The sequence below is a fragment of the Melospiza melodia genome, chromosome 9, assembly GCF_035770615.1.
Source record: "Melospiza melodia melodia isolate bMelMel2 chromosome 9, bMelMel2.pri, whole genome shotgun sequence".
Taxonomy (NCBI): domain Eukaryota; kingdom Metazoa; phylum Chordata; class Aves; order Passeriformes; family Passerellidae; genus Melospiza; species Melospiza melodia.
In genome coordinates this window covers 14,878,963-14,906,627 of record NC_086202.1, presented here as the reverse complement: position 1 = coordinate 14,906,627, position 27,665 = coordinate 14,878,963, and the positions used below count along the sequence as shown (strand labels likewise).

The 27,665-nt window shown below is 38.1% G+C and overlaps 1 protein-coding gene across 1 annotated transcript in view; it reads right to left on the bottom strand.

The window, feature by feature from the left end:
* KNDC1 (kinase non-catalytic C-lobe domain containing 1) overlaps nucleotides 1-26,655 on the bottom strand; it is a 57,008-nt gene extending 30,353 nt beyond the window's left edge. Inside the window, exons 1-6 of the mRNA XM_063163435.1 lie at nucleotides 26,460-26,655; nucleotides 21,756-21,954; nucleotides 18,415-18,473; nucleotides 3,929-4,075; nucleotides 1,746-1,863; nucleotides 372-1,393 (exon numbers count right to left, since the gene is read on the bottom strand). Coding sequence (XP_063019505.1) covers nucleotides 372-1,393; nucleotides 1,746-1,863; nucleotides 3,929-4,075; nucleotides 18,415-18,473; nucleotides 21,756-21,954; nucleotides 26,460-26,555 — 1,641 coding nt within the window. The 5' untranslated portion in view covers nucleotides 26,556-26,655. The remainder of the gene's footprint in view (nucleotides 1-371; nucleotides 1,394-1,745; nucleotides 1,864-3,928; nucleotides 4,076-18,414; nucleotides 18,474-21,755; nucleotides 21,955-26,459) is intronic.
* Nucleotides 26,656-27,665: the final 1,010 nt, after the last annotated feature.

Here is a 27,665-nt window from a genome sequence, read left to right as displayed (position 1 = left end):
TTGACAGGAACACAAAGAGTTAAAAATACATGTATGCTTTGGTTGTTCGCTTACAAATGCAATCAGCTATTAAGGAATGCTGCTCTAACACATGAGCAAGTAGACTCCATTTGTTAAAAAAATATAATTAAAAATGGAAGTTGATTCTGCAACAGCATAAATTTCACTGTAGCGCTTTACTTTTTAATTTAGGAAGAAAAAGGGATCACCATGTTTCCAATATTAACTCTTAAAGTGTGCAGACTAGCAAAATGCCATTTTATGGGATGCTAAAGTGGACAAGGGGGAAAGAAATCACACAGTATTTAAGTCATCTCATCTCCACATAAGTGACTACAGCAACTATATAACGAAGACTTTATTTTTACTACCTGCTCATTACTTTTGATTTCTGAACCTCTGCCTCCACAAAGATTATCTTCATTATTGTTTGCACTCATCACACCGTTGCTTAATTCTGGTGGCCTAATTAGGTTTGATCCATGTCTGTTCCCACTGGGTTTTGTTGTTAATACTGAATCCATCTTGTTAAAATGTGGTACATAATTCTCATTTGACCCTTGAAAAGTTTCAGAACAGTCTTCCAACACCATGTAGTTGTCTAGCATTTTTGCTCCAACAATTGACTGGTTTGGGCCTTTTAGCATATCAGCTGGTTTTAGCACTTCAGAGGTAGCACCAGAAGAGTCTTCTTTGTGACCAGAAGAAGAAAAACCTATCTTTTTACCATTGATAAGTGACATATGTTCTTCTAGATTCAAGCCAGACACTTGTGTGCATACACATGGTGCTTCTAAATGATGATCATCAACTTGGCGATTGTTTGATTCTGTTTCTGGTGGACTATTGACAGCAAATGAATTGAGATTTCCCTTTGAAAAAGCAACCTCATTATTATTGTCTAGAGGTAGTGACTCTTGTGTTACAAAGTGATTTTTCCTATCTAGTGGTCCACTGTTGGTTACAGAAGTAAAAAAGTTATTTGTATCTGCAAGTTCGAGTGGTAGCTTTGGAAAGGTTTTCATTTTTCTCAAAGAACCTTTCTTAAAAAGGCAATCTCTCTCCAGGTCAATAACACATGATTTTATATCCAAAGCAACACTAGCGAAACTGTCAGTATACACTGCGTGTTTGTCCTCTTCTTTGCTCTTTTCAGTTTGAGTTGCAAGTTGTGAATGTTGAGTTTTCTCATTATCCTGATCAATTTGCATTTCCTTTAAACCACTTTCTCTGCCAGTCACCATGGTAACTACAGAAGAGTTGTTATGACAGGCAGTAGTCACATCTTCCACTGCAGACGAATCACCTGCAATGTTGTTTCTCTCATTTGCATATAATTTAGATCCCAAACTCCTCTGACACATTCTTCCCTTCCACATGTTATCACAGACATCTAGATACAAAAACAGATGCTTATATTAAATGTGTATTAAACCTCCTAATCTCTCCTTGTAAATCTTTACATTACTTTTTCTGCCATTGCTGTTACATATCTTTAGTATGTTACACAAATTCTCAATTTCTGAACAAATCACTTCGAATCATAAGGGACACTTCAAACATATTATGTTAATTAAGAGTTGCGTGTCCCTGTTTCCCCATCACCAATCTACAAATATTTAACAATGATTTGTTGTAATCTAGAAAGGAACGTATAACAGGAGATCACAAAAACACAGTCTTTGAAAAATCATTAGATATGTCAGGCAATCTGAAGTTTTGGACTAAATACATTTTACTGTTACCTTGAGAAGCACCAAAAGATTCAATTGAAAGAACTCTTCTTCCAACAGCAGACAAGCTTCGACAAATATTACTTGATGAAGCAATCTTCATTTTTTCTTCACATAATGACAAAATGCTCTGGAGAAAAAGAATGTTAAATACTTATTTAATAATGAATAGATTTGTGAATTTCAACTAATATGAATGATGTTAACTCCCACAGTACATCTGAATTTATATGATGCTACATTGGAGGTCTTTCTTCTCCAATTTTTTATACCGTTTCTATTCTTTATAATGTTTCTATTATGTGGTTGAATTAATTTCTTGTTTTTACCATGGGCTATTATGAAGTCATTTAATACAATTCAAGTTTTAGCCTACAGTTAGAACATCAAGAACAACTGATAAAAATTATCTTAAATGTTATCCTTTATGAATAACATAGTGAAAATGCAAAAAGCTAGAGTGCTGATTACTTTTTTAAACAGCCAATGCTTCACTTGAATTCAGTGACACAGGCAGGATGATGAATGTTTTTATTACTGAAATTACATGAAAATTAAATGCTGAATCTTTTAAAAACTGCAAAATACAATTATCTAAAAAGCAATATTCCCAGTTAGAAAAAGCAATCATTATCAGATCACAAAAAGTAACCATACTTCATATCTCTAAATTGCAGCTTGGGCACCATTGATGGCATTAGCATTGGTCTCACACATAATTAACTACAGATTCACACATTTAAAAACCTGCCCCTTTGGGCGGAATGTAGGAGAGAGCTGCCTTACCAAATACATCCCACCATTTCCTCAGCAACTATTCCTAGATAAACACTGGTGAGACCTCATACAGCCCTCAGGAGATGCTCTCATTTCCCCATTCAGCAGCTCCCACCCAACTGCTCCTCTGCTGTTGTGCATGGAAGGAAGAAATTTGCCCTGTTGGTTCACATATGGGGTTGAGGAAGGACAGAAAAAAGGGAGACAGGTATCCAGCTGTGCTGAAGTCTAGCAAAATACCTAGAAAAGTCTAGGGGCTTTCCCTCCAAATAGCTCCCACAACTCTGTTCACCCAAGAAAGGGTCCAGTGGAAAAGAAACAGAAAGAACATACCCACAAAGTGACCCTTATATGTATTACCTAAGACCAATTATTTTTGGGATGATTTCAATAGTCAGCAACAGCTTTCAGGGTCTACAGACCACTCAGAAATGAGAGAGTGCTATACAATCCCTCCTCTGACAACTTAACAGTAAATGAATAGAAATAGAGCAGCTGACCAAGCAGGCTCCATATTAGGTATGGTCTCCTGCCTGGGCAGTCCTCAGTCAGGGAGCCAATATATTTTACTTTCTAAAAATGAATCTGTTAATTCTTCTGTTGCAGCAATCTTTCTCCAAAGTATTGATCATAGGTGCTATACCATTTAGAATATACACTATCAGTTCAGGAAAATGAAACACCCATGACCATCCTCCCGCCCCCCGCTTCCCCCAAAATGAAATTCTCATAGTCTGCAAAAACATTAAACTTCTGCACATTAATGTCAAATAACTCTATCAGGTAACCAACATTTAGAATGTAAATTCTTTGAAAACATCAGCATGAACAATCCTATATAGCTTCAAATTCTTTCTAATGGCTAAAGGTAAAATAAGAGGCTAAATGGAATAAAATACAAAATTCAATAAAGATATCTGAGCCTTTATGTATTTACAGAAAAACTAGTTAGTAGTAATGCTTTGAACATGCCAAGGACCAGAGGCTTTCTGGGGCAGGGTCCCTACTTCCCCTTCTTAAATGCAATCCCATTATCACACAAATTTCACAATATAATGCCTGTGCTTTTATTTCTAATGACAATCTGTCTCTCTGCAAACCAAATACTAAATGGGAAGAAAACAGTTACTGAGAAAATTTAGATACATCAGTGTATTCACACAATCTTCTTAAAAATCCAAGCACTGTCAAACATCTACATCTACTTTCAGGTTGTATATCCAGCAGAGTGGGAAAAAGGATGAATTTCTGTAGAGTCACAGAAGACCTCAGCTTTCTTGCAAAACCCGAGCATACTGCTTATCAAGACAATCTTGATAATTACAGAGATTAATGAGATAAATAGAGGTAATGAGCACACATACAGAAGTATTAGTATCAACTTTTTTAAAACAAAAAATGATGTAGGGCTGTTTTACCTCAATATCTGGCCTATTTTCAGGATTCTCTTCTTGCATTTGTTCTAGCAGAGTGTGCAGATCTTGTCCAAATTCTGATTCTGTCTCAGGTTCTACAATATACTCTATTGCTGCTTTCAGTGTTGCACCCAAAGAATAGATGTGTGCCTGCAAAAATTTTTTAAAAAGACATTAAATATGTTACCAATTCTTTCTATCCTGCCACAAAAGCTTCAAGATCACACAAGCTTACACTATTTTCAAATTTAATGTAACAGTTTACTGGAAAGGTGGTTTAACTTAAACATGATGAACAAAACCAGCTTCAGACCTGCTTTGGGGGATATACTTGCTGCAAACAAAAGGAAATCTTGTGGGGTCCAATTAGAACTCTTTTTTCCCCTCATCAATAACCAGTATTACAAGTATTATACCAGGCTACAAAGAAATACAAAACGGAGAACCCTGTGTTTGTGTAAGTATTGTTTAAGTTAAAAGCATGCTAAAAAGTTTGATTGAAGGGAGATTGAAGTGGCATCCCTCTTAGCAGGGAAACAAAATATTTATTTGAAAAAAAACCTTTTCTATATAGCAATATTTTATGAGTGCTATCAAGCATAAAGAAGCAAAGAAAATACAGCATAATACCACTTGTCACTGAAGACACTTATGAAAGAGTTTTTAAAAATACTTCATGTTTTCCACCTCTGCTTCTCTCAAAGCCCACATCCTCGTGATGGGTTAGGATTAGGTGAACCAGCAACTTTTTAAAATCTAGTGCTAATGCAGTAGATTTCCCACACAACACAGCTACATCTTAATTTTAGAAGTATCTTGCTTCTTGGGGAAAAAACAAAAAAAGAAAAATATTTTAAAATACTTTTTCAGATCTACTTAAGCAATGGTATTTTATCCGTGATGGCCTGTATTTTATATTCCATTAATATAACAGATTTATAAAATGTGTAAAATTTATAAGCAAATATAAGTGCAAGTTTGGATAAACATTTCAACGGTGATGCAGCATAGCCAGGAATTCAAATGTACTGAACACTGCCCTCTGAGGTTTACAGATACATACATAAGTAAAATAATGACTGCACTTGTACATTAAATTGGTTTTAATGCCTTTGCTACACACTTGACCATTTCTTATCTTAGAAAGAAGACTGACTTGAAGGTCAAAAGCAATTTATTTCCTCCACCCACCCCTAACTTTATCATTAAGGTGTGTTTTTGTCTCTAAATTGTTTGAATTGTACTTTTTCCACAGGTATGCTTTTAGATTTACTTTTTAGTGAAGCAGGACACCTCCATGAAGGAACGTGTAACACCACCTATCAGGAAGAGCTGTGTATGTGAGACTGAACAATTCCCCTCTGCCCTCCCCAAACCAAGAACACATAAACCAGTGCTGGCTGCTGGCTCAGAAGCTTTGATTCATGTTTGGGACACATGAAGATTAGGACAAGTGTCAGAAAAGCAGACTATATGCCATCTGATCTAGACAGAAAAGATTTTTTTTTTTCCCAACGCAATAATTTCAGTCTCAAGTTTTCCACTGTTATACAACTTCATCATTAAGCAGAAGAGGTAGCTGAAGAGTTTTGAGAATATCAGAGGAACTAAGACAGGAACTGTTATGATTTTTATTTAGATTTAGCAGAAGAATGAAGGTCATTCATATATTCCAAAAGTAAGGGTTACTTTTCCTCGGCCCCACTCCCTGTGCCACTCAGTGGCAGCAGCCCTACTGAACCACACCCTTGACAGACCAGAATGATTTTATTTTTTTGGTAAGATGAAACAGACCACGTTGGTAAAAGGACACAAAACTATGAAGCCTGAGCAAATAGTCCACTAACAAGGTGATGGGAAAAAAACTGAAGATCTTTTTTCCCCAACACACTAAAAGTGGCTCTGTTAAGGTACTTCCTTTCCTCTGACAGGCAGGAAAACTAGTTTTGCAGATGGCCATTTTAAGCACCATAGCTTGTAACTAATTTCTGTGTTAAAACATTTACAGGGAATGTGGACAACTTTTTCAACTTGAAACGTTCTTTCATGTAAATCCCTCTTTTACCTTTCCCCTCTTCTAGCTCCCCAAACACCACCACCATCAGCCCACAAGTAAAAGGGGAAAGAAAACCCAGCTATTGAATCAATTTCCCGAGCTGGCAGTAAACATGGGTAATATTTAAGGTAATCCGACATAACCTTGTGTCCTAATGGAGCAATGAGAAAATGCATTTACGATCATCCACTAGGTGGGGCATCCCCCAAGTTAATGCATCAAAAAGCTTCTACCTAACTGCACAGCTGGGCTTAGGAAGAAAATTTCACTTCCTGGGAAATAAGAGCAAGATGGGTATATGCAATAAATAAAGCAAATTCCCGAGTATAAAATACCTATTGCTTACTAGAAGTGACTGCTCTCAATGAAAACAATCTCACAAACAAGCTAAAAACTTTTCAGCCTGTTCTATGGAGAGCAACAAATAAGAAAGGGCGGCAAAAAACTTTTCTTCTGAGACTGAATTGGCTGTTAGGAATTTTATTAAATAATTAAGAGGTCTTTTTTCCTTAATTTCTGAAAAAAACCCAAACAAAACCACTACCACAAAAAGAAACAAAACCAAAATCCAACAAAACACTCCCCCTCAAGAAAACCCCTCACACCCACTTGTTTTAAATGTAGATAAAAAGGAAAGCTGTTTGAATTATGAGCATTTTTCATTACAGGGTAATAATTTAATAGCTGATAAATAGCATGACTGTCAGAGGAGAGGTCCAAAAGAAAAACCAAACAAACCCAAAGCAATCTCTTCAAAATTGCTAAGGAGGTTCAGGAGTTAAAGACTAAATGTCACTTGTTACAAAAATATACAGACCATGCCAGCAAGACTGCACCACAGTGTCAGCTTCAGAAAGGATGGGAGAAAAGGGGGGAAGTCACATTAAGAAACCAGCTCTCCAGATTTGATCTTAGAGAATGCATATCCTCTTAGCCCAAAGCCAGCAAACACAACAAGAATTGTAGGTAAACCATTATGGTATGCTTTACACACACACACACAAAAAAAAAAAAAAAAAAAAAAAAAGTTTGAAGATAGTAATTATTCGAGGTAATAGAAGTCCTTTCAGCAATATGCTGAAACAAGGGAACTCACATGTTCCAGAGAAAATTTTGAAGGTCATGATCATACGAGTAGCTTCAAATCAAAATAACTTTAAATACTAGAGTGGTTTCCAAGACACAAAGGCATAAGAAGACAAAAAATTCCAAAAAGGTAATTCAAAAGGTGAAGATACTACCTTTTTTTTAAATGATCAGGCTAAGTACTGGAAGCACTTACCAAGGGCAAGAAAAGATTCTGCCATCATGTTATAATTCTATATAATGATTGGAATATATTCCAAAAGGCTTCTGCAAGTTCTACTTAAAAGTTACTTGCCTTGCTGCATGTCATTTTATAATCATTTAACACTAGAGGAAGTGAAATCAGAGAATAATGATCTGCTCTAGTTTTAAAATCTGCCAATCAAAAGATCAGGAGAGGAAGTAAAAGCTCCAAGTCTACACAGAGAGCGTGACAGAGGCGTTGTTGTATTCCTGCTTGACAGAGCTAAAGAACTGAACTTCTCCAGAAACTCCCATTTGCAGACAAACACTACAGGAAAAAGCTGACAAAAGAGCTTTTGAATAGTGACTGCACAAGCATGTAGCAATTATGAATAATGGCCATTTATATTCTGTATTGAGATTGCACTAAGTTCAGAATTGTAGGTCTTCCAAAGAACTGAAAAAGACAGACCATAATACAACTAATTCTTCCTGAAAAATATTTCTGACTAAATGATAAGTTATAGAAATTGTGTAATTGGTTTTGACATTCTTACTTGACCCTTATTTTACTTTGTGTATTTTTCTCTTTTTTTACTGAGATTGCACAGATATAACTACTTCCACCCTTTCACAATTCAAGGTATTTAAGGGTTCCATAAAAGAAAGCTTCAGTGTGATATTAAGCCTCAAAGTTTTATAAAGAAATTCAAGGTAATGCTTGAGAAAATTACTACTGAGAGAAAACATTTAATATTTACCTATGTAATTTTTCTATGTAGTCACTCTAAAATGCACTATTTTTATGCAGAAGAAAGTCAGTAATGTTCCTTAGTGAGAAAATTAAAGGGAAATAGGTCCATTATTTTCAATACTTTCCTTCACTACAAATGGACTAAATGCCTTTCTGCATAATTGTAATTACTGGAAGGTGTTGTATTAAAAATTAGCTTTATGTTCATTTGGCACTCTGGATACCTTCATAATTAGTCTGCAGAGTGTGCTAGAAGTGCTCAGCAACTGTAGACTATTCACAAAACATACAGTCCAGCTTGAAGTGGTTAACAAATACTGGAATGTGCAGTTTGTCCCTTCTAACTACAGTTAACCTTGCCTGAAAAAAACTTGGTCCCCAAAAGACTTTTAAAAAAATGGGGCCCAAAAAGTATCAACAGGTCAGATTTTCTCACAACCAAAGTCTGCAGGTATTTTAACTCTCAAATTTTCTTTTAACTAACCTAACAAAAGTAAGTGAAAGCTTTCAAGTTTGTATATGTTGTTAGGCAAACATCAGGTCATCAATTTATATTACAAGGCACAAGCAAGGCTTTGTTACCTAGTCCCTCCATTTTACTGGTTCTGGTTTCTGGGGACCTCTATTTGTATCATCCAGTTTGAACTGAGAAACACTACTTGGGAAATTAACCTAATCTTAGTTTTATAGTTGCAGGCTTCTGGTTTGTAACAGTTCATGCCAACTGTTTAACTGTTTATTTTCATTAATTTGTCTAAGTGTTAGCCACATGCAACCTTTTTGCATCTATGTTTTGCAGCAAGAATTTCCACATTTTACAGCATAAAAAAGCAGTATTTTGTTTTAATCCACCCATGTACATCTCATTGTTGCCACCCACTTCTTAATTTCTGAGAGCTGACACTCACTCCATGGCTGCTGCCACAGCACACCTCACAGATTTCTAGCAGAGCTTCTCCCTCAGGGCGTTGTCTTCCAGCTAAAGAATATTACATGAAGTAACTGTTTCTTTCACGAATGCTGTTTCACCATCCGGTCCTGGAAATTTATGCTATTGCAAATTTTGTCAGGTTGGTCACTAGTCTATTCTGACACTCTTAATTGAGTCAAATTTTTGATAATTCTCCATAACGAAGACTTGCAATGTATGAAGCTATTGAAGGTCCTACAAGATAAAAACTTGTTCAAAAAAATGACATAGCTTTTTGGCTACAGCTTTCTTTGAAAAACTCTTTTGCATCTTATTCATTTGCAAACATTGCAGACATCAGGTAGCATTTCTGTGTTTTGAGAGATTTGAAAAATATCAGGTTTTCATTCTTTTGTAAGTTTTTTTCATACTTTTTGACTAACCTCAGGGTTTCTTTTCAGGTCTTCTTTGACAGAAGATTTTTTTTTAAATAAATCATAAGATACATTTACAACAGTCTCTGTGCACCTGCGAACATAATTTTAACAGCTACAGATCTGGCTTTCCATATGGCTCTGTTGATTGTTGTCCATAGAGCAATTTGCCAGCATCTATACTAGCAATCACTTTGTAAAGGAATACTGTCAATTCAAAGCTATACCCAGAAATGAGGAAAAAAATTACAAATTTTTCAAATGGACCTCAATACAGTTTCAAAAAGCTGCTGTTATTTTAACTACTGTACTAAAGACAGATCTATCTTAAGCCATTGACTGTTATCTCAGTAAAGATTCATTTTCTTCTTGGAAGTCACATGAAGATGAACATGCCCAGAATCTTGAGCAAATTTAAACCATGCTATTTGCAGGAAATTACTCATGTATTTGCAGAGTGAAGAAACAAATTAAGAACAGGTTTCTTACATTTCCATCCCCCTTTTAGGCTCCCTTAATCACAAAGATCAGGCACCCCAACACGAATGAGTAGCACACCAATTGACTCTTCTCCTGCATGACTGAATAAGTATAATTATGACAGGTAAGGAAGAATGCTGAAAAAAAAAAACTGCTGAAGACCTCAGAGGTTTAGATAGCAGAAGTTACTCACATTTATCTTTAAAGCTTCTTGAACAATGGTTTTCTTAAAAAACTCCCTTTGAAACAGAGCTTCATGTGTCACAGCTCTCCTTATGATTTATCAGCCATTAACCTCCTTACTTTTAAGTTACTTGCCATAGGTAATTAATTTATCACTTAATTAAGGTAACACAACTTATTCCCTGTAGGCATAGAAACAAGGAAGCCTGAGAAACAGTTATATGCATGCTGAGCAGACTGGCTCTCTCTTCCCTCAACTGTGTAGGATTTTTTTTTTTTATTTTATAGCAAATACAATATTAGTCATAGTACTGAAGTATGTTATTAAAAAAAACCCTACTCTTAAACCTTAGAGACGGTGCCTACCGGTAAAGTCTGTCACTCTGAGTAATGCATTCACATCATTCTGTATTGAGGGATACTTATTACAGATTTTGGAAGTAAAAACCTGAACTTTCATATAAGAACACTATGGGCCAATACACTAGAATAGCATTGCAGTTCTTTTACCATGACATGAATCAATGACATCCAGAATGACACATAAAATATTCATTACTGTACAATAACCAATTAACTCTTCCTTAACAAAATAATCTATTAGATTTCTATTTTTTCTCTATCAGGATCATATATAAGATGAACTTCAAAATGTAAAAAGCTGGTCAGACACTTCTATATTTACCTCTCTGCATAATACCTTCAAATCACCAATTTTCACAGAACAGCTGGAGGTGACAGAAGCAGCCAAGGTAGGTAGCTCTCACTGTATATTACAGGAACATAAACATTTGGTGAGGGAGGGTTGGGGGCTGATTTCAGACTGGTCATGTTTTTAGTTTGATTGTTTCACAGGGGAATGTTTTCTGCCAAAGTAAACCTTGCTCCTTCTCTACTTAAGCATAGAAGCAGTATTACAGTCAAGAGAAAGAAGAAATTTGTTTGGGGTTTTTGGTTGTTTTGTAGGGCTTTTTTTGTTTTAGGGTGTTTGTTTGTTGGCTTGTGGGTTTGATGGTTTTTTTTTTTTTTTTTTTTGTTTGAGTGGGTTTTTTTCCCTGTTTTTGTTTGTTTTAGTTTTAAACTTGGTGAAAGGGCTAAAAAGTTCAAGAATCCTGGAGTATGCATATACAAAGAGATTAATTCACAACATGTTGCAAGGTTATCTAAGAAAACTTAAGTCACACTAAATACATTTCCCAAGAGACACTATCCTCAGCTTCAAAAGCATGTTCACAGTTATTCTGCTAAGGTTTCCCGAAATGCTGTAACTAAGAACAGTGACATGTGAGTGACAACCATTTTGTCACAATCCTGAAGGCTCTGTTGACTAAATCTCAACAACCTAATCCTCTACAACCATCTAATTCACAGGGGAAACTGAACTAGTCTTGAAACTTTAGCTGGAGATTAAGAAGGCATCTACTATCTATTTCTAAGTCAATCATTTCCTGAACCTTTCAGAAATAGTGGCATTTTATAAATGTACTCATACGCTGGTGAAATGGCTTTATTTTCAGCTCGTGCAAATGGTAAAAATTAATTGCCATTGTTTCAGGGAGTATAAATTATCCCGATCCAGAGTAGCAACGATCTTTCAGTGACCTGAATATCCACATAAAACAGACATAAAATTAATGAAACAGGAGTCTTTTGATAAAAATTAATGATAAGGCATAATTCCATGGTGCTCTTAAGGATTTGGGATTATATTTCAACAGCATTGTTAACCATTCTAAGGAGTAAATGATGGAAATAAGTGGAAAGGACCAGAGAAAACTAAGAGCAGTATGATGATGGATCCATCAAAGAAACGAGTTTGAATGGGCAGCACCAGAAACTGACAGATAATGATATGAGGACTAAAGAAGACAACTTCATCCATAGCTGAGAAAGTATCAGCACCAATGAGTTTACATGGAAGAGGTTGGAGACAAACAACTAATCCAAAACATCTGTGCATCTTTAGCATTAAGAAGCCCAGAGATTTATGGCACTGTGCAAGTGTAACAGGAGAAAACAACCTCTTCTCTTTGCCATAGTTTTTGGCCCATGATGGAAGCTATCCACAAATTTATCCAACAAAACCCTTCAGGCTTTAAAAAAAAGTAAATTGCAACAACAAAACCCATCTGTTTTAAGAGAGAACACAAAGGTCTGTCTTCACTCTCAATCTTTTCCACACAAAAATTTTTAAATAAGATAATTTAAAAATTCTTTTATACATCAGGGCAGAATCTTCAGAAATCTTAGGGGAAAAATTATATATCTTAACTTTAATAATGCCAAGACCAATATGACAACTTTGCAACTCCAACTTCAGGACTAAGCAACAAGCTGTAGGTTTTTGAGGTAATCAAATTATTAACTTTAAGATAGCCTATGCATTAAAAGGAAAAAAAAAAAACCAAAACGACTGACGTAAAAAAATTCCATTGGCCTGATTCTTCCTTTTGTTAACTTTGTGTAAAGCATCTAAAGGGTGTTTGCTCAGAACTTAGGACTGAAAGGGACCTCAACTGGGATGGTGATGTAAAAGCAAGAACAGGAAGATTCCATTTTCTCTTCTATAGCACAGTAGAGGCAGACGTAACAAATGAAAGTAATTTATTTTTGTCACTGAAGGAAAAGACAGGTTTAAATAATGCTCAGGAGATGGAATGGTTTAGACTACAGGAAGAGATAAGTTACCATTTGCTGATGACAAGCCTTACTGCTGTTAGATAGAATTAGTCTCATGGGGAGGCTACACAAAACTAAGGGAAACAGAATTGAAGAAAAAAGGCACTAGGTGGTTCAAAAGACTTGCTTCCCCCGTCAGATAAACACAAAACCAAAAACCCATCTAGGAGAACATATAAAAGTTTTCTTTTTTCATCCTGCATTGAGAGCAAAAGACAAATAGAACAATAGAGATAATATCACAGTATTCAAAGCTACTGCTTTAAAAGACTAGCAAAGCCACAAAGACAAGACTTCCTTTATACTGTCTGCTGTTTGGATTTGGGAGAAAGATGAAGGCTTTCACATTTAGAGAAGGACCAACAGCTGAGACATGAGCACTCAGTCAGTAATGATCAGGTACTGAAAAATACTGCAGCATGAAACTGTCTGCTGAGTTTTCTTCAGTAAGCCTGATATATATATATATATATATATATATATATATATATATATATATATATATATATATATATATACACACATACATACACACACACCCCCCCGAACCTTTCTTTATCTATTCTGCAGAACACGATGTTTCATTTGAAACTTCAACCCATGCATTTATACTTACATAAAATATTCACATGTATACTGCATTTATCACTCCAACTGCCTTGTCACATTTCATAGGAAAAAGCTATATGAATCTTAATAATTTAGTATTCAAAAACAATGAAATAACATTTTATTTTGTACCTTTTCTATTTGCAGCATTTCTACCACTTCATGTACATTTGTTTCTTTTCAAGGTTGGTGAAATGCTTGGACTTATTTTAAAATATAATATAAATCAACTACAGCCCACTGCAAGTTGACAGTCATGACATTCTAACAAAGATAGTGACAGCATTCAGCCTCTTCCAGCTGTGATTCTCTCACAGGTGAGGTATCAGCACACCCCACTCCTGTCTTGATAGACCAAAGCAAGAACAAGCTCTAGATGAGAAAAAGACGCAATGTGAACTTCACTTTCTTCCCCATCACTAACCCATCCTTCTCTTCAAGGTAGTACTTAACTCTGTATCACTTTTTCAGTTCTTTTAATTTCTGAAGGGTTTCATCCTGCTGCACACTGAGGCTTCTAAACTACTGCATCTTATCACCTCCAAATACTGAAATAAGTTACTAACAGAAGTATTATCCAATCTTCCTTAGATTAAAAAAAATAGACAAGAGTGAAAATTCACTGATTTCTATTACAAAGATTCACTAGAACAAGCAAAACTGAATAGCCACATTATTAAATGATTATAAATGCAAGCTCACACATGGTGGACATCAGTCCTTCATCTCACTGAAAGCTCATATCTTAGAAATGTGGTGTTCCACATCAATGAACCTCTGTGTGAGACTCAATGGCAGTTTTGTGATGCAGACAAATAGCTATTTGAAACTGGTTTGAGACAGGCAATGTTTTTAACCTGAGGCAATCTTGTATTGTAGTGATAGAAGTAAGGCTATTAATGAACTCAACAATATTTAACTATTCATGTTGAGCCTCCCATTGGTCAAATTTCACAAGTCTAACACTGCACTGCTCAGGGCAAGAAAATGAAATAGGAACCATTTTCATCAGGAAAAAGGCTGAAGTTCTTCCTATTTAGAAGGCAAAATCAGGGCAAATTTTAGAAGAAGTCTCAATTATGTATTTTTGCATCTCAGCCTCTTCCTGTCTTTGAAGAACAGAAAAATTCACATTCTTTGTTGTTCTCTACAGTATGATGAGTAGAAAATGATAAAATTAGACACTAGTACTTATAATCCAGATGTCTCTAATGGACTTCTAGCTCAAGATTCAGTGAGAACAAAGACATGGTCAATACTTGCAATAGCAAATTAAGGCACAACTTCCAGCTTAGAGGAAAAGGAGAAACTGAGATATTTCCATCAATGCAGGCAAGTGACAGCTTCAGTCACCTGAAAACTTACAGAGCACAGTTATATCATATGCCTGCATCTGCATGAAGAAAAGAAGTGCAAATGATACTAAGTGTACTGTACAGAAATTCACCTTTTTTAGCAGTTACAGTATGGATCATAACTCTAAAGTGTAACTCCTATTCTCTCTCTCTTTTCAGCATCAGTTCTTAACAGTACATCTACTAGAGCACAATGGTAATGGAAGTCTGTAAGGAGATAGCACAGTTAGAGGAAAAAAATAACATGAACAGATAGACAGGAGATTCTCTGTTTTAATTCAGTACTGTCCTAGAGCCCAGCAGTACCTGCTTGGCTGCCTTTCTGTCCTTGTACGGCAACTACGCAAACACCTGGGAGCGGAGAAAATTCCAGAACTACCCTACTCAATGCCACTCCAACTACTTAGCAACACAGTGATTTCAAGGTCTCTTCAGTTGCTCAGAAACTGCAATCCTTCCTCCAAGCCCACAGGATGGAACTGTGGCAGCACTGAAGTCACCATGGAAAGTTCAGCTGCACTTCACTGTCAGTACCACAAGCCCCTTTCACAGCTAATTCCTTCTTAACCATGTTTCTCTCTTAAAAGTCTATTTTACACCTTATACTGAAACTGAAGGGCTGGTTTTCACCTTCCAACTCTCAGCAGTAACTGAAGCTGGTGCTATTATTCCTACTTAACAAATGGAGAGCAGGTCAAGAAAGAAGGCACAAGTCTAAAACCAACCACATGAAATCAATTAATTTTCAGTCTTGTGCATTGTCATTTGGACAAAGCTTTAGATCTCTAGTTATTTGAAATTCCAACTAGAAACTGACATCTTTAATAGTGTTGTTTCAGACACCAGGACAGTAATGCATTTCAATTTGTTTCCTGTGTCTATTACCCTTGTGTGCTTGTGAGTGCCAGCTAAGTTTAGCAACTAATTAGGCTGGAGTCACAATACCATTAGAGGTCTGGATCAGTAATTCACCAAGCAGGAAACAAAACATCTCTTGTTGAAATAACTGTAGCTTTAATTGAAGGATTGTTAAAAGAAGAGTTCAAGGGGAAGAAGTCATCCAGTAGCCATACAGATCTCATTGTGTGCATCCATTTTAGAAGTCACAAAATAGGTTGCACTCAAATCAAGCAAAACCTCTGGCTGACATAACTATTTTAAAGGAGCCAAGATTTGACACTAGAGTAACAGCTATCAAAGATCATCCTGAACATAATTAGTAGTTCCAAAACCAATTTTTTTCTCTTTATATTGAAATCAGACCGTTTCAATACAAACATTACTTGCCATTGTTCTAAACAAAGCAGACCAAGCAGCTGAAAAACTCCAACAAAGAAGAACCAAGTCAGGTCATCACCAAGGAAGGAGCAAGCACTTAATTCAAGACACTTGACACCCCTGTATAAAGGGCAGCTTATTGTAATTGAAGAACTTCATAACACTGAGAGAACACAACAGGCCAGGAGATGTATACAAAGCACTACTATTCTGCTACTGCAATAGCAGAAGGTTATAATAGGGGTAAGGGGATAGAAAAAAGTCTCAATACTTTTGGAAAAGAGAAGAACTTGAAGTATCAACACCAAGAAGGAAATGGTCAACTTGGAAAGATTACAGTGTTATAAAACCCTTGAAACAAGTACATAAGCATTAACCTACTGGAGGTCTTGGAATCTGCAAAAGTAAAAACAAGCAGAGATCACTATGGAATCCTTGGCAGAAGTTGGTCTGGTACTAAAGCACTTAAAAATTCAACCGAACTCTACACACGGTAAGAGGTAAAGCTTTGAAAGTTTCACAAATAGTCTGAATCCTATAAATGGCTGACCAAATGCACATAAATCCCAGAGTAAAACAATATATTTCTGCCTTAATGCAGGGGAAAGCCCTTGCTTTTCTGCCTTGTGTATTGCTCTAGGGTGGTCAGGGAAAAACAGCTGAGGCAACAGGACACTGTCATAGCCCTGCTCTCCCTGCTTTGGAAGGCCTCCCAACTTGCTAGATGAAGAGACAGCAGCAACTTACAGAAATCAGTGCACTCAGCCCATGTCACAAGAGACAAGGCAGAGCATGTCAACTTCTTCACACAAATGTGTACCTTCATGTACCTTCACTGACCTTTGCAAAAGGAGTAAAAGGGTCAATGTTCAGAGCCACTCCTGACTCAAACAGCTTTCACTGAATGTTTAATTGATTGTGCTGTGCTTGGGTTTGGGATTCACTGGGGTTTAACAGGCCTGTACATGCTGAAAGAGAAGAGTTAAACAACAGATCTATACACAGGTATGTTTTATCCAAACGGAATACAATGGCTTTGTCTATCAGATGGAACTAAAATTTCAGGTCACTTAGTATTACTAAAGTCTTCCCAAATTCCTATTTCACCTTGTTCCATCTCCTTAGTCTTTGAAACTCTTTCAGTGTATCTATTTACTTTATGCAGACAAGTTCAGCAACTACTAGGCAAGGAAAAAAGGTTGGGGGAAATCAGTTGGCCAAAGGAGCAAGTAATTCCGCAAACCTTGTAAGCATTTTTGTGTCAAGTCTTGGAAACTTGTTAAGGGATGAAGAACATATTTATGTAAAATCCTTAGTACAGCTTCAGAAGCACAACAAAAAGAAAGAAACAAAAACCAGTCACCTTTGGGTCTCGCTTTCCTCAACCACATCTAAATATAAAGGCTTATACAGTCGCCAAGTTTGCAGGGAATGCAGGCCACCTCTTAACAATCCTTGTCCTCAAAGAAAGACTCCCCAAAAACCATCATGGGGATGAGGAGGAGAATGAGCACAAAAATCACTAGATCTCTGCTGGCATATGTACATACATTAATAAAGCATAGCAACGACTGAATTTCTGAATTTTTGCCTCTTTAACCTTCAAAGACTGCACTATTTCAGATTCTATTCTACCACCCTTCCTGCCTTATCATTCTCATTTAACATGTGGTACTTCACACTTCCAAGGTTCACTTTTCCTCCTCCTCCTTCCCACCTCCCCCCATCAAGAAACAGAGAACTATAAACATGACTATGAAGGCTATGACTCTGAAAAGCAAAAGATATTTGTTTCAAAATATAAAGAACCAGATTTTTTAAAATATTCCTTGAGTTAAATGCGTTGCTAGTTAAAGCATTTGAATTATCTAAGAATACATGCCATAAAAAATATTGTATTAAGAAAATGGATATTAAGCAAGCAAGTGCTCCTTTAGCAGGCAATGAGATGGTTGACTTGGGAGGCTAATGAATTAGTATAAACAATTTAAATCTAATTTAATTTAACAATGTAGAGCATTTGTGCATTGCAAAGCAACAGACAGTAATCTGTTTCTTCATTAAATCAAAGATAAAACTGCTTATTACCCTTCCCTGAATTATTTTATTGAAGAGGATAGCAAACAAATTTTATATTTAGTCATAAAAGTTCATGGCTAGTCCCCAAACAAGTCAATGTAACCAGTGAAGGGTACCAGTGAACATAATATAGGCCAGCTGTGGTTTAGTGTAACACATTATTCAGCCAAAATAGATTCTCACATTTTAACAGTTAGTGAACAAATGTTTATGCCAAAAATTAATATGGCATTTTAAGTTTACTTTTTATTTTCACAAAACATATCTAAATAGCACCATTTACTACTCACAATCTTTAGAAGTTCTAAAATTATAGACTGAGAATGCTGAACATTTGGTATTGCCAGAGGTACTAAAAGTATTAACCTCTCCCTCTATTTTACAGATAAATTTATGAACTTGCCTCAAAAGTGTTACCGGTGATATCAAATTCTGGTGGAACAAAGGCACCTTCTGGATCATCTTTGAAAACAAAAAGAAACATGCCAGATTAGAAATTAGTCTTGTTTACAAAAACCACAAACCAACCGGATGATACAAGTGTAATGACACGCTCCTATCTGATACAAAAGAAACATTGTACAGCAGTATTTTGGTTCACTCCAATCCACTGTACAAAGAACTTGTTATCCATGTTTATAGTGCTGGAAGTAAAACAAAGTGTGGTTTTCAAGCTCTCTCCAAAGAGGTATCATAACTTCCCTACTAAGAAACAAACCAGATTAAACACTCACAAAGAAATACATTTAACATGTCTACAACTTCTTACCTTCAGGCATTTATGTTTGGACCCAGTTATCACCAAAGCTGGTGCGGCTCAGCTGTGGCTTAGAGGTTTGATTTGATTAACTGGACAGTTCTACTCACTATTTTCCATTACAGACCTGGGAGATAAGGGTTCAAGCAGCAAAGCCAGCCTGAACAGCTAATTGCTTCTTCATCTACAGGCCAGCCTAGAACTCTGACCTTCCTGCTTAGTTTGTTTTACTTATGATAAAAGAGTAGAGGAAGTAAAGAGCCCATGCATGTGCTGCAGAGCAGAGAACTGAGCTACTGCAGCAGCCAATTCTGAGTGAGGAGGTGGAAAGAAGAAAAGAACATGTTATGAGAGTCTGATGCTGTTTCTGTATCCAAGCAGGTACACAGCATCACACTGCAGTTACGTCACATGAACCCAGTAAAGAACATCAAGGAATTCAACAGGAGCACAACAAAGCAGCCTACTCTCCACATACATATCCAACTCACCTAGTCTATCCTTCTGGGAAGTCAAGATGATTGACATGCAAAAAGCATGTTTCCTTTCTCAACAAGAAGAAAAAAATAGTATGTTCAGAGGCATAGCATAACCATCATAACTTCAGTTTTAATTCTAAATCATCATAACTTTAGCTTTTGTGCCTGTACTTTAGAGTGAAATGCAAAGTTTTTATTAAAACCAGTTTTGTAGCAGAGACTACTAGAGAGGACTTTTTAAACATATTCATACGTTGTAGCTAGGTGGTATGGATGACTAGAAACAGTAACTGCTTTACAGCTCTTTAGGACATTCCCAAACGTACTTTCCTACTGAAAAAGAGGGCTATGCAACCAATTTTGCATTTCTTACCCATCACCACATTTTTTCCTGATTTTGGGGGTGGGCAGAGGATGCTGAAGGGGAGGGGAACTAACAGAGACATGTTTTGTTCTCCCCCTCCCCCACCTGCAGACTACTTCTCCTTTTTATCTCCCCACTACCTTTTCCCTTTCTTTCCACAGAACACTTTAAAGGCTGTAAAAGTATTTAACTTTTCACTGGTACAGCTCACTGTATTCTTTTAATATAATGTTTACAATGGGAATGTGTGTGATCTGAAGAGACAAGAAGGTATCAGAGCCCTTGGCAGAATATCCTATTGAATGGTTGTCACTTTAGCACCACGGAACTTGCAGGAAGCAGAACTTGCTGCTAAAGCAGAGATGACAGCCTGTTCACTTTCTCTCACTGGAAAGCAAATCCAGAGGTTATAATTTTCTTCTGGAAGAATAAATCCATAGGCAACAACTGCAGGGAAGCAAAAAGGACAACCTCCTCAAGTGCCTCCAACACACTATCTTTTAACCAAACAGTAACAGAATCTGAGAGAAAGAGCCAAAGACACAGTGAAGCCTGAGAGAAAGAGAACACAGGTGTCACTTTTTCGCATTCCTATGGAAAACATATCTCTCTTTAAAGAGAACTAATGAAAAGTCTTTTCCTTAGGGACTAACATGACTTCAGGGAACTAAATCTTCGTACATTTGCTTTGCACAGGAATTTGTTCTCCCACATTTTAAGTACATGAATACAGCATTCCTGGATCAATTGTTTGCCAGCTATTCAATTAGACTAGAACATTTAAGAAGGAATTGATTTTTCTCTTCCCCAGCTACAAGCAAAGATCTTAGCTGAGGGGCATTTTTCATCCACTAGATTTATGCTCTTCAACAAGTCTTTCATACACCCTTGGCTTATACAAAGCCAGCTTCTTTTTATTTTTTAATTTCAAGGTATGACAAGCTCCTTAAAATAAAAGAAATTGATTCCACATTACCCTATTAATATGTAACTAAAAGTTGTCTCATGTCTATTTAAGGAATTTAATTTAAAAAACATCACAACAATTATGAAGGTATATTTTAATCTTTATTAATTATATTTTATGATGTTTCATTTATATGAAAGACTAACTGTAAAAAGGCAAAAAATCTTCATTTGTTGCAATGGTATCTTATCTCATTTTGTTCTAGTATTTTTTCTAAGTACTGTGATCTAGATTTTGTGTGAAAGCATAAACATCCTGACAGAGATTTAAAAATAAATTAGGCTAAAGAAATCACAACAAAAACTTGACTGGTGTGCATCTGGACTAGAACGGTTCTCCTAGTTATGAGCCAACATAATTTTAGAAGTACCATAGAGTAAGAGCTGTTTGGTTTTCTTACTCTTCTTCTGTAAAATCATTAAGAGACTGAAGACCTATCATCTTGAGATGCATCACATGAGAAAGGACCAGCAACCATAACATGCTTTTTTTGTCCAAGCTGAAACAAGAAGTTTTTTAAAGTCAAGCATCTCCCTGTTCATCTGCTATGATACCTGAACATCTTCCATGCTACTAAATACTGGTTTTTTTTAACATATTAAAATTCATTTCTCAATCAGTCCCAATACTTGGCAAGTCTGAAAATCATTACGTAAAAAGTAATAATTTTTTATTCAAGAGAGAGCATAAAAAAAACAAGGCCTTTATTTGAGAGAACTTTCCTTTTTAATAGCAAATATGCAATAGAATTGCTCCATTTTTATGGCCACAGTCACCAAGATACACCGACTATCAGACTTCTCTAGAAACAGAATATATCTGTGACATCAGAAGATCTATAAGAGGTGAAGGACATGCTTTACAAAAGTAGAGACTTGCACACACAAGTACATAGTCTGTGTGTTTAAAATGGAAATAAAGAAGACCTATCACCTGGATAAGTCTTAAAATAACTAGGAGGAATTTTCTAAGCAAATTCAGAACAGCCTTTGTTCATCAAATATAAAACTGAACATGTAGTTTCACATGAAAATATACACAACCCTTCCCAAATAAGTTTTATTTTATCTTTATTTTAATTGGAAGTCTTAAAAATAGAATGTAATATTTTACTGCAGTTTCTCGCCATGAGTTTGCACAGTTCTAAAACAAACAGCCTGGGAACATAAATACTCACCACTGAGCTGTTCCATGAAGCATACATTGCCATTGGTGTTAAAAGCCAAAGTGTCAGGAGTGATGCAGAGTGTCTGGAAGATTGCAGAATGGGCAATGCTCTTCAAAGAATGGCAACACTCCAGGCAAATTGCCCAAATATCTTGCTCAGTAAGACAGCTATCCCGCAGTGACAAAATATCAGCAAGGGACACATTCTCCTGCCAAGATATGAATTAATAAATTACCCTGGATTTCATGACACTACTTTCTGTATCATAGATTATATTTGACACAATTGGCTACAAGTAATGTTTCCAGCAAGTTCTCAGACTTTTTAGGACACTGATTAACACCCCAAGAAACACCAAGTGCAGGACTTTGCTCTTAACACAAAGATGTTTTAAGAAGCACAGTTAACCTGAACAAAGATATCACAGTATGCCAACATAAAAAAAAATACTATGGGAGATATGTAAGTTACATAAACACTACATCAAAGGAAACAGACCACTTGGAGGTAAAAGCAGAGAGACTAAATGAAAACATTTCGTCTCATCCCTGCCTTTCAAGCTTTCCCAGGTGTCTTTATATAAACTACTTAAAAACTCTCTTCACAGCAATTCTCCCTACCATTTGTGAACTGGGAAAAAATACCTTTTACATTGGCCTGTCTTAAAAATGATGCTGTTGCGAAGTTTAGTGGTGTAGACCATTTAGTAAACTTTGAAAAGCCAAACATGCCATAGAAGAAGTGTTTTTATATTTGGACTTAAAACCAAACACTTTGGTTGTCCTAGGCCTTCCCATTATATCCAAAGCTTTTAGTGATCAAAACAGCTCATGGGCAAAGTTTCTAAATTGCTGCCCTAAACTGCAGTCAACTCGTATTGACCCTATTATCACAGTAAGGCTATGAGTCCATTCCCAAACAAATGTGTTTCTAATGTGGCTTTCCTGGTCAAGATGTTCAGAAACATTGCTTGGCTCAAAGCAACCAGACTCTCTATGGATATTTTTGGAAAACAAACCCAATACATTACCCATAGCTACAGAAGTCTTCATGAACTTAAAGGAATGAGGAGAAAAAAACAACAAAAAACCCAAACAAACAAAACATCAATTCCATCTATAAGGGAAAGTAAGGTAACAAAAATGGAAGGTAATCTACAGAAGTTACTTTGTATCAGAGCTATAACTACTATTAACTACACAGTGATATTAAATATATCCTTAACGGAAGATGCAGATATACATTGCTTAGCAGAGAGAAAAAATAAATTATGCCATAATCAGCAAAAGAGGATGTGAACTATCTTAGAGCTCAGAAAATTGCAGTAGTTTAAACTTTTAATCCCTTGGAGAACAGTTAAAAATTTCTTTACCTGCTCCAGCACTGGAGAACATCGATGATATTTGGATTAACACATACAGAAAGGGTTAACAGTTTATTAACCTGTCTTTCAGAGAATTAAGCATTGCTTTCATAATATCCTTCAAATAAGAAACAAACCTCAGCCCACAAGTGTATTGTGCTTTTTAGTCTAAAGTATAATGCTTAATAAATAAATATGAGGTAAGAAATAAAGCACACTCATTGCTGTTTGGCAAACTTAACTTCTCAATGGTCTTATTTTTTATAGACATGGCCTAGACGTGGATTGATTTACTAATGGCAGCATTATTTCAGTGCCTTCTAGCACTAATCATGGATCCTGGTCTCATCAAATTCAGTCCTACATAATAATGAGCAGCAAAAGATCTCAGCACAAAATCTTATTTTCTGTGTGCTATGCTCAGTACAATTGTGTAATGCTGCCATCAGAGTGTGAGGGTGGATAAGGAGGCTTTGCAAATTTCCATTGGGAAGCTGTTGCAAGCATGAAGAGCAGCAGAGAGGTTCCTCTATCTGCAAACAAAAACACATGGCAATAAACTCTCCTACAATCATTAGGCTTTGAAACTGACCAAACTGAGCAGTGGGATAAGGACAGGCTTGGAAAGAGGCAATCCACTTCTTATTTTATGGCCAGCAAAAAAGTAAAAAATAGAAACTCTATGATCAAAGCAATGAATGAGCAATTATTTTTAACTCTCCTAGAATCCTCCAGGTAGGTGACACAATGGCATTTGCCACAACAGAAAAATAAAAGAATGATTCACTAATCAAGATGCAAAACTAAGTTTGATCTGTGCATATGGACATAAGAGGCTCAATTTAGAGTGTATATGAAAACAATTAAACCTGCAATCTTTAAGACAGCCTCAGCATCACATTCCAGTCACAATAAGGACTTGAGAGAACTTTTAAGTTAAGCTTTGAGGCTGAACTCCACTGCAGATAATAATTACCAGCAATGATATCTACAGCACAAACCTACAAAACATCTTTGCCTTGTGGTTATTTGGGAAGTAAACAAAAGGCAATGCTCAAATGTCAGATAAGCTTAGTTTATCTTCCTTCCCAGGGATGAGAAAGTTATGTCATACAGAAAAAGAAAAAAAAGTCCTATGAATGTTCCATGGCTTCCATTAGCAGTGGATGGCTAGGTAAAAATAAAACTAACAAATAAAAGATAAAGCAAAATACCACCACCACCATATTGCAGGCCTTTCTATTTCCAGTGCTCCAGGGCAGCAAGTTACCTACTTCAGAGAAACTGCAAATTTCCCAAATGATCACCCTTCCTTGACCTTAGTTATTAAAGCTGCTGTTGCAGCTGAGCAAGGCCTTTGTAGAGAATGAGGCATTGAAAACACCGAGACTTGCATTTGGCTGGCTTGTATCTCCAAAGCAACACAGACCAAGAGGTACCACTGTGGAAAAAACCATCCTTTTAACACTCAAACACAGGAGGTTCTGGCAAGCTGAAACTTCTGGTGAGCAGCTGCTTCAGTACTTCGGACCACTGGAAGCCTCTTCATTCAAATGGTAAATATCAGACACTGAAGACTTTTTTGTCTCTTTCAGCAAAAGACACTTGTGTCTGGTTTTAATATGAAAGTGTCTGGTTTCAACACTAAGAACTACAAAAAGTAAACCTGTTGCACAACCACACTTAACTACTCACTTTAGTTTTCAGCTTTCTCTCAGATTTTCTTCAGCAAGTACAAAACTGTTCAGTAGCATATAATTAAGCAGAGATAATTAAGAGAGAGTAGGAATAAAAAAATTAATTGGCCACATACCATTTCTTAAAATTTTTGAAATCAAATATTAAGGAGTATGAAATGAATAAAGTTCTAGTAAAGAGAGGAAATGGAAACACACCCTCATCCTTAGCATTTTCTACTCTTCAGCTCAGGTAGATTTCTGCTTCACATATTGGCAAAAAACCACCTGCATCAGACACCAACATCATTCTTTATACTTGGTACAATGACAAGAAGAGCAGACTCCACTAAATGACTAAGCAGCTCAGAGTTCAGTACAACAGCACTCACAGCCTTCTCACACCTTTTTGCCACGATAATTCACACAAACTTCAAAACATTCTATTCCAGAATCACAGAAAATGTGGCAAATGCCATCCATTACATTCATCACATCTGAAGAAAAACACCAGGTTGGCTTGGTAAGCTCTCTTATTACTCTTCAAAGCAGCTCTTTTTTATTAACTTATCTAGTCACCAGGTGATAGGTCATGCTCATTCTCCCAAGAAAAATACTGAAACTCTATGTTTCTGTAATAATTAAATAGACAGGACTCATGGGAACCCACAATCAAAGTATACATTGAGCAGGTATGAAAAATAGGTTCCGTACTTTCTTGTACAGAAGCGTTGACCCTTAGCCTTCTCCATTCCGAGAAAATACTCCAAGTATTTAAGCCAATGTGTAAAAAATAAGGCCATTACCACCTTCCACCAAGATTTTGCATGGGCCAGCCTGAGAGGGCCTACAGCACTGAGCACTACAGACAGTGGAAAAGCCAAACTGCCAAGCCAATGGGTGACTCAGGAAAGCTGAAAGGGGCTTTGCATTTTCAAACTCACATTTAACTCCTGATTCAGCATGGATTCTTGACATGGCAAGTCAGAAAGTTTGCAAGATTTGGTTTGGGGAATGGGCAGCTCACATACAGTTCACCAAGCCTTTACTTATAAAAGCAAAGCATCTCCAAACACTTTGCCCCAACATTCATGGAGGGGTAAGAAACACTTCATGTGAAAAGATATAAAGATGAGCAAGAGCAACAAAAAGCAAGGGCAAAACCAATAACAGAGCCAGACAAATGCAATGACAAGAACTGGTTTTAGCTACAGGTTTTCAGCATAACAACAGAAGAAACAGATTTAACAGTTTAATATTTTTGATTTTTATTTCCCAGTGTCAAAAGCCTTTTAGCACAGGGCAGCAATATACGGCAGTACAAAACAAGTGGCTGGCAGCTTCGGGAAATTATTCTGCCCATGTAAATTTCCCTTGATCGAGTGCGACAAGGACACGTACTTGCCGACTGCAGCATTAACCCACGGCTACGACAGCAGTGACGAGACATCCCGCACTCGAGGACCATGACTTTGCTGTTGTGTGGAGAAGGTGCACGGCAATGGCTCAGCCCAGGCTGGCGGCAGGGACCGCGGGGCAGGAGCACACCCGGAAAGCGAGCGGCGCTGAGCCGCGGCCTGGCCGCTCCCGGGGGCCGCTGCGCCCCCGGCCCGCCCGCCTCACTACAGGTGAGCGCAAGGGCGGCGGCTCCATCCCCGCACCTGCCGCACTCACCTCATCCTCCAGCAGCGTCGGCAGAGGCTCAAAGTCGTAGCAGTTCACTTCCTCCTCCTCATAAAACACGTCCTCTGCAGCGCCAAGAGTCTCCATCCCGCCCGGCGAGGGAGCAGAGGCATCACCTCCGCAGCCTCCCTGTGCGCTCGGAGCACGGCCCTCGGCCCCCGCCGCGGCTCATGCTCACCCCGCCTGCGGGCTGCCCCCGGCAGCGACCCCCGCGGCGCCGCCCGCCCGCTTTAACCCCCTCCCCTCCCCTGCCGGGCCCGGCCCGGTTCGCCCCCGCCCCTCCGCTCAGGCCCCGGCCCGGGGCAGCGCTGCCATGGCAACGGCCGCCGCCGCCTCGCCCGTGCGGCCTCACTGCGGCGGCTCCCGCCCTCCTGCGGCGCCGCCCGCCCCCGCCGCGCCCCGGGCAGGCCCGGCAGTCCCCGGGTACGGCCGCGCACAGCGCTGGGTGCCCGCGGCCCCCGCCCCCCCGCCGCCCTGGGGTGGCGGTGCCGAGGCCCTGCGCCCTGAGGGGCGCGCCCGCCGCAGTGCGAGCTGCGGCCGCCGGGGCCCCGCGGGAGCCGGGGCCGGTCCCTCCCGGCTGCGCTCTGCGGGCGAGCGGCAGCGGCGGGGAGGGAGGGCTGGCGTCGGGCGAGGGGTGCCTGGTGCCCGCGGTGGCACCGGCCCTGCTGCCTCCGCCGATGATCCACGCCCTGCCTGCCCGCGCCCTCGGGCTCGCGTTACCGCCCCCGGCTCTCGGAACCGCTGGGTTTGCTGCATTAGGCAGTGTTTACAATTAAGACAGGTGGCCAAGTATTTGCACGCCCGTGGCATAACCCTTGACGCAGTTCGAGCCATAACAATCACAAGCAAAACCAAGGCGCTGTCACCTGCTTGACGTTCATTAGCCCCGGCCCATTTCTGCTATCCACAGGGCTTAGAGTGCCTCAAGGAACTTCATTAAGACTCGCCTTTGAAATCGACGGTTCGCAGTCAAGGATTCCTTCAAAACCACCACCCGCATAAGCCAGTTTTTCATTCAAGTAAACCCCATCGGAAAGCTCAGGTTGTTTTGAGTAAACAGGCTGTAGCCTGGGAATGGGAATCGGCATTTGGTAATGGACAAGTAACCCCTGACCAGGCGTCTCCTGATATAACTTTAAGCCACATAACAATCTTTTATCTTTATTGTAAAAACATAGTGGATGGAGAGAACGCTTT